At 62.0% G+C, this 6,943-nt stretch overlaps 1 protein-coding gene across 1 annotated transcript; it reads right to left on the bottom strand.

Annotated features, from left to right (window-relative positions):
• Nucleotides 1-539: 539 nt before the first annotated feature.
• On the bottom strand, nucleotides 540-4,899 carry LOC118935230 (cytochrome P450 2D17-like). The gene is made up of 9 exons (XM_036931340.2): nucleotides 4,591-4,899; nucleotides 3,723-3,894; nucleotides 3,036-3,188; nucleotides 2,782-2,942; nucleotides 2,199-2,375; nucleotides 1,878-2,019; nucleotides 1,477-1,664; nucleotides 886-1,027; nucleotides 540-785 (listed from the first exon to the last, which is right to left on the bottom strand). The coding sequence occupies exons 1-9, from the start codon at nucleotides 4,879-4,881 to the stop codon at nucleotides 607-609; spliced, it is 1,605 nt and encodes a 534-aa protein (XP_036787235.2). The 5' UTR covers nucleotides 4,882-4,899; the 3' UTR covers nucleotides 540-606.
• Between the last annotated feature and the right edge of the window lie 2,044 nt (nucleotides 4,900-6,943).

Below are 6,943 nucleotides of genomic sequence, written 5' to 3'. Positions count from 1 at the left end.
CCATCCCAGCGGTGGTGACCAAGAGGCTCAGAGAGGTGGCTCACTCCTGCAGTGCGACAGGGCTTCCCAGGAGAGCTCCGACACCTGAGCACAGATCCCTGGGTGTAACCCTGGCACATCACATCGTGACCTTCCCAGAGTCCGCCCTGCGGGGTGTGCTAGAGAAAGGGGGGTCGTGGAAAAGATGTGCCGGCTGAGCTGCTGGCCCGTGGTGAGGGGTGGGTGTGCTCAGGCTGAAAGCTGGGCATCAGGCTGAGCAGGCCATGCTCACCCCCCACGGCCTGACCGGCTGGCAGCTGGCAGCAGCCTATTGTAGCCCCGCCCAGGAGGAGGCAGGACCTCAGGACGGACTTTGTCCCTAAGCCCTGGTGGCAGTGCTGGGTCTCCGTGGGTGACTGAGAGAAGCTGTCTCTTCTGAGCCCCAGTATACCCAGGCTTAGGGTCAAATGCCAGGTAAGGATGGATGAGGCAAAGGTGAGGGGAAGGCTGGGGAACCCCAAAAGTGCAGGTGCATGGATGGCATTCGGAAGCCAGGTAGGTCACCCCCGGACCAGTTTATTGAACAACAGGCAACCGCGGGGGAGCGGGTGTGGGTTAGGTCCCCATCTAGCGGGGCACAGCACACAGCTGGTAGGGGGACGGGGTCACCATGAGGGCATGGACCCCGTGGTCACTGGGGCGGGGCTGCCCAGCGGGCACCGAGAAGCTGAAGCGCTGCAGGAGGCAGGTGAAGAACAGGAAAAGCTCCATGCGGGCCAGGGGCTCCCCTAGACACAAGCGGCGGCCTGCGGGTGCGTTGGAGGACTCAGTGAGCCTGGGGGCCTCGGCCCCACCCCTCCAAGTCGGCCGAGGGAGGAGCCTGCCAGCCCCGCACCCCGCAGGCACCTGCTGAGAAGGGCATGAAGGCCTCCTGCTTGACGAAGCGGCCCTGGGCGTCCAGAAAGTGCTCGGGGTGGAAGCGGAAGGGCTTCTCCCACACGGTCTCGTCCTTCAGCACTGACGACAGGTTGGTGATGAGCGTGGTCCCCTGGAGGGACATGCCTGCATGAGTGGGGTCTCACTGGGGGACGCAGGCATCCCTGCTCCTGGCCACGAGTGGACACGCTGTGCCTGGCACACACCTGGACTCTGTCTGGTAACCCTGAGCCCAAGAAGCTCCTCGACGCCCTCCCAGTCCCCAGGGCAGGGCAGGTGACCCGCCTCCCATGGGTGCCCCCCTGTCCCAGTCCCTGAAGCGTGCACGGGCTCCTCCAACACAGTGAGGCACACTTTACTTTGGGTGCCTCATCCGAGTGGGCCCTGAGCGGATGAGGCCGGCCCGCCTGCTGGCATCCCCACCTGCACCCAGTGTGGCCTTTGGTGCCTGTGGAAATGAGGGTCGGGTGGCCTGGGGTGCAGGCCTGGCCCCACCGGGCAGTGTCGATTGCTGGGGCACCAGGTGGCATTGAGCTGTGGTAAGGAGGGCCACAGGCCTACCTTGGGGATGAGGAAGCCTTGCATTTCAGTGTCACGGGTTGTCATGTGCGGTGCACCCAGTGGGATGATGTCCCCAAAGCGCTGTACCTCATGGACCACGGCCATGGTGAACGGCATGCGGGCCTGGTCCTGCATCTTCGGTCGCTGCACCTGCCCTATCACCTCATCAATCTCCTCTTGGACACGACCTGGACAGTTAAGGGACCACGCAGTGGTCAAAACTCACAGTGTTAGGTTCCAACAGCCTGCTGACTCCTGGGTAGGGCTATGCACACTTGGAAAAGGGGGTCACGCTGAAGCCCAGCGTCTGCTCAGAGCTCCTAGTGGCCAAACCCGGCTGAGTGCCCCAGCCTCTCCCTGTCCCCCATGCCCATCCCACCCCGCCCTCCAGCTGGGCTCACGCTGCACATCCGGGTGCAATATCATGAGCAGCAGGGCCCAGGTCAGTGTGATCGAGGTGGTCACCGTCCCGGCAGAGAACAGGTCAAACACCACCAGGCGCAGGTTCTCCTCACTGAAGCTGCTCTCGGGGTTCCCCTTGGCCTGGGCCATACAGAGAGGGAGCATTCATGGGCAGGAGGCGGACCCCTAGATGGCCTCCAACTCTGCCCCTTTCAGCCCAGGTGGCCCATCACTGCCTGACACACGGGTCACACCTTACTTGGCCTTTGCTTCATGGCCCCCTAAATCCATACCTGCTGTTCCTGTTCCTGGCACCTCACCTTCTCCACCTCATCCAGGAAGGCGTCAGTCAGGTCTCGGGGTGGCTGGTCCGGGTCTCGTGTGATCCTGTTTTCTGCGACCAGCTCATCCACGAGGGACATGAAGGCCTTCTGCCCTGAGAGGACTTTGTCAGCCAGCCCCGGGATGTGCATGAGCACAGGAATCGAGTTCAGCACCTGTGTGGGCCATGACTTGGGCTCGGGTGTTTCCCGGGCTCAGGTGTCACATGTAGCAGTCAGGTGCCCACTGCCTCCAGGGTCTCCCCTGCAGGTCCTCCCTACGTGGGCACCTTAACCCTGTGTGCTGTGTCTAGGCCCAGGAGGAAAAAACTCAATTCCAACTCAAGGGTTGGAGGGGCTTCCAGTGAAGGGGGTAGAGGTTCCTTAGCCTTCTCTCTGGCTTCCTCGCCCTCAGCCCACCTGTCCCAGCTCTGTCGTCTGCGATCTCCCACCTCCAGGCCCTTCCTCTTGCAGTGGCCTCTCCTGGAATGCCCTCTCTCCATGCCTCTGAGGCCCACGGCGGGGAGGATGCCTCCCCCACGGAGGTGGCCGTGCATGCTTCCATCGTGCCTGCACCTCCTACCTGGTCCAGGAATCCTGTGCCCTCCCTCGTTATTTGCTCAGTTAGGCCTAGTAGCTTGAGGAAGCGTGGGTCGTCGTACTCGAAGCGGCGCCCGAAGGTGAGCGAGGCGATCACGTTGCTCACCGCTTTATTCAGGAGCACGTTGGGGCTAAAGGGGCGGCCTGGAAGGGACGGAGCAGAGGAGGGGGCCGCCTGCCGGTCCCCCCAGCCTCACCCTCCGTGTGTCCCGCCCACCCTCCATGCCCGACTCTCACCAACTTGGTCGGAGAAGGCGGCACAGAGACGTGAGGCCTCGTCGGTCACCCACTGCTCCAGGGACTTCTTGCCCACGCCCAAGTTGCGCATGGTGGACACGGAGAAGCGCCTCTGCTCCCGCCAGGCGCGCGCGTACCGGGCCATGATCACCCCTGGGGGCGGGGCGGGATCGTGGGCGTGGCTGGGGACGTGCCCAAGCCCCGCCCTCCGACGGCTTCACCTGCGGCCCGTCCTCTGGCAGTCAAACCTCGGCCCTGCCCCCTGGTTCTGCTCGACCCCCACCCCTTAGTACGGCTCCGGTCTCTTCCTGCTCTTGCAACGTCCCTTTCAATGAGGTCCAGCCCCATTATGTGATCACCGTCGCGCCCCTTCCGCGCATGTTTCGCCTCTGTTTCTGCTTTTACAGTCTCGTCCCTCTGATAAGGACCCACTTCAGGTTGCTGCCACCCAGCCCTTTCACCTGTGATAAGGCCTCTCCCGTGACTTGCTGCGAAACCCGCCCACATTGGCATCGGGCCAGGTCCGTCCCCGCCGCACTTCCGCCCCAGCCCTGGAACCTTCTCCTTCCTCCGTGCCCTGGGCCCAGCATTCACGATCCGTTCTGTCTGCCCCACGTCTAGACCCCCCCGGGCGTCCGGTCCCTGCCGGCCCAGGCCCCTCCCCACGGGTGCCCCTTCCAAGTTTGCCTTGGGAGCGGGGCCCGAATCCCAGGAGCTCAGTGAGGGGCATCGGTGGGCGGTCGGAGGTGTCCTCGCCGCGGTCCACCAGCGCCTCGCGCACAGCCGCCAGTCCGTTGAGCACGACCACGGGCGTCCAGGCCATCTGCACGCTGAACACGTCCCCGAAGCGGCGCCGCAGCTGCAGGACGAGCGTCAAGGGCATTGGTCAAGCCTGGCCGCATCAGGCAGCCTGCTGGCCCCAGACTCCCGGCGCTAATCTCGGGGAGCCCCTGGAAGGGCCACAGTGAGCGGCAGCAAGGATGACACCCAGCTTCATAACGACGCCGGGGTCACATGCTCTATGGTTGAGGACCTCTCCCTGGAGGAGCCCTGCCAGCCAGGACTTCGTAAAGGTCACCAAACTGTGAGTAGGCCAAGTTACCATCCCGTTGTGCTGGTGAAGAAGCCAAGTTCATAGGTGAGCACCGAGACCCGAGGACCCTCAGTGGCAGCACCATTGAACTGGGTCCGTGGTCCTCTCTCAACCTGGCTTTCTGTGCTTAGAATGTGCCCAGGGCCAGAGTCCTTTCCTCCATTGCGAAGACCTTTCCTCCTGTGATCGGAGTGATCGGACGGGACTCTGACTCACATTTGTTCAGCTATGACCAACGTGGATCCCAGACTTGCTGCCTAGTCTTACCCGCCTCCAGACGTTTGTTTAGTAACTCAAAACTGTCCTTCAGGCCCTGCACAGATGCCCTGGTTCTGGAAGCCTCTCTCTTGCCTCCTCTTCTGGGCCCAGCTTTTTCCATCCTGTGTCTTTCTCCCCCCACCCAATGTATGCTGCTTGATCCTGTTCTCAGGACCTCTGCTCTCTGCCCCCCAACTTTCTTACCCGATTGATGCAGTGAGGAAGGTCCTGGAAGTCCACCTGCAGCAGGTTGCCCAGCCCAGGCAGCGGCAAGGGGCCAGGTGGGTAGCGGGGGGCCCAGCGTGTGCGCCGGTGCATCAGGTCCACCAGGAGCAGAAAGATGGCCAGGGCCACGGCCAGGGGCCCCAGTGTATCCCCGCTCAGCAGCCCCATGGATGCCTCAGTGCCCTCCGAGCTCCTCTTCACACACTGCTGTCCCTCACAATGCTGTGCTCCTGGGATCAGGCCTGGCTGGGTGTTCTCACCACACCCCATGGGCTCCGCCTGCCTGGACCCTCCTTATAAAGGGAGTTGAGACTGGCCTTTGCCCTGTAGCTGAGCCAACCTGTTGGGCACACTGTGCTGCCAGAGGGAGCAGGCAGGAGCCAGGGGAGGTCAGGTGTGGGTGTGGCCACTGAATCCTGTCCCTCCTGCCCTCTCCAGGTGCTTTTCCAGGGTGGGGAGGGGAGGAGATGAGACCTCCCTACCACTGGCCTGACTCCCCAGCTCTGTACAGGCGCTGAGTACAGCCAGGGGTCTCTGGAGTTGATTCTGCCACTCCCCTGTCACAGCTCACATCCCCAACATGGTCACATGTTCCCCCAGAACAGACCCTTTCCCTCTCTTACCTCTGCGTGGCCTTGAAATTCTGTTAGTGGTACTTGCCAGGCAGTGTAGAGAGGCCACATTGATCAGAGGGAGTCGGGGTTAGGGATGAAGTCCTCAGTGTCCCCTCGCTTCACACTAGCACACTCAGGACACACAGATACAGAATCACACACTCACATAGTGCTGGCACATTCAGACCCTACCCGACGCTCACAGGCTGACAATTCCTCACACATCCTAACACGCTCACCAAACCACACGCTCAGGAACACATGACCACTTACACTCCCAGACATGCCCTCACACACGCAACCCTGTGTCACATCTCCGTACTCAGTGTTGCCTGGACCCAACCCCTTCCCCCTGGCTGGAGGCTGCTGGCTGTCATGCCGGGGACCCTTGCCTGGCATCTGCCGGCCTAGCTCCCTCGGTGTTTGCCTGGTCACGGCCATGGCAAGTTTGAATTTGGGGGGTGGTGAGGAAGGGGAGATCAGGATTGTTTTCAGTTTCCTAATCACCTTGATCAACACACTCAGTGGCCCAAAAAACCCTTCTTAAGTTTGTAACAAATGGGCCTTTGGACCTCCTAGCTGTTGTGGTCACCCAGGTGATGAATCTCCATCATGCCTGTGCCCGCTTTCCTGACCGGAAGCAATGTGGGGTGGCCACTTCCCTTGCAGAGCTGCCAGTCAGCCCAGGGCACGGGGGTGACTTAGCATAGGACGTGCCTCAGCTGTTGTCTTTGGAGTGGGCCTGCTTTCTCCTTGTCCTTGAACATCAGCTGCTCAAACTCTGGAAGACGGGATGGGAATCAAGTGGGGACACTGTACTTTCTTTATCCCCCGCAGGCCCGCTGAGGACAACAGCAGTGGCTTCTTGGGCCTTCCCCTTGGCCAGCCTTCTCTCCCTGGGCTGCACCCCGCCTGCCTCCAGTGCCACCCCTCCCATCCCTGACTCGCAGTCCCTCAAAGATGCCACCTCTGGACTGCACCAGGGCATGCCGCCTCTGGGCCGGAGCCAAGGCTGCCAGGCCAATACACCTGCTCGGCCCTGGGCCCTCCAAGCCGGAGGCGGCGTCCATTCCACCCCAGGGCATGTCGGGATGCTCTCCTGCAGCGGGGAGACGGGGGGACTCAGGGCTGTTTAAATCAGTGAGGCTGCTGCGACTCTGAGGCCAGACCCGTTCAAGTCTGAAAGGGTAGGGACCTCTCCTGGGTGGGGACGGTGCCCTCCTCCATGCCAGGGGGTGGGAGGCGAGCTCTCAGTCTGGAGGAGGCGCCCTGCAGCCCCTGCGGTCTGGCTCTCATCACTTCTCAACCACTGAAGTCCAGGTTCTTCCCAGGGTGCCTCCAGACGCGCCAACTCAGAGAGGCAGCCCAGGGCCATGTGGTCTCCTGGCATTGGCTCTCAACCAACACCTGCAGTTTGCATTTCCTGCCTGGCTTGTGAAAGCTGCACCCCTTCTTCCAAATTACCACATCCTCACTGTCCTGCCAGGCCCAAGACCTGAAGGCCAAGCTTGGCGAGGTCCAGCTGGGCCTTCCCTGCATCTTGCCTTAGCCAGGGCATGGGTTCTATCCCACCCATGCTGGACATACCGTGTGCTGGGCACTGGCAGCAAGGCAGGGCCCTGCTCCAAGGTGCTTATGACCAAGGGGGAGGGTGGGAAGTCAGAGTGACGTGCCAGGCCGGCAGTGGAGGGACTGCTGTGGGACTCATGGGGACGTTG

Source organism: Manis pentadactyla, chromosome 10 (assembly GCF_030020395.1).
Source record: "Manis pentadactyla isolate mManPen7 chromosome 10, mManPen7.hap1, whole genome shotgun sequence".
Taxonomy (NCBI): Eukaryota; Metazoa; Chordata; class Mammalia; order Pholidota; family Manidae; genus Manis; species Manis pentadactyla.
The sequence above is the reverse complement of the archived record's forward strand: the minus strand, read 5'-3'. Positions and strand labels throughout refer to the sequence as shown.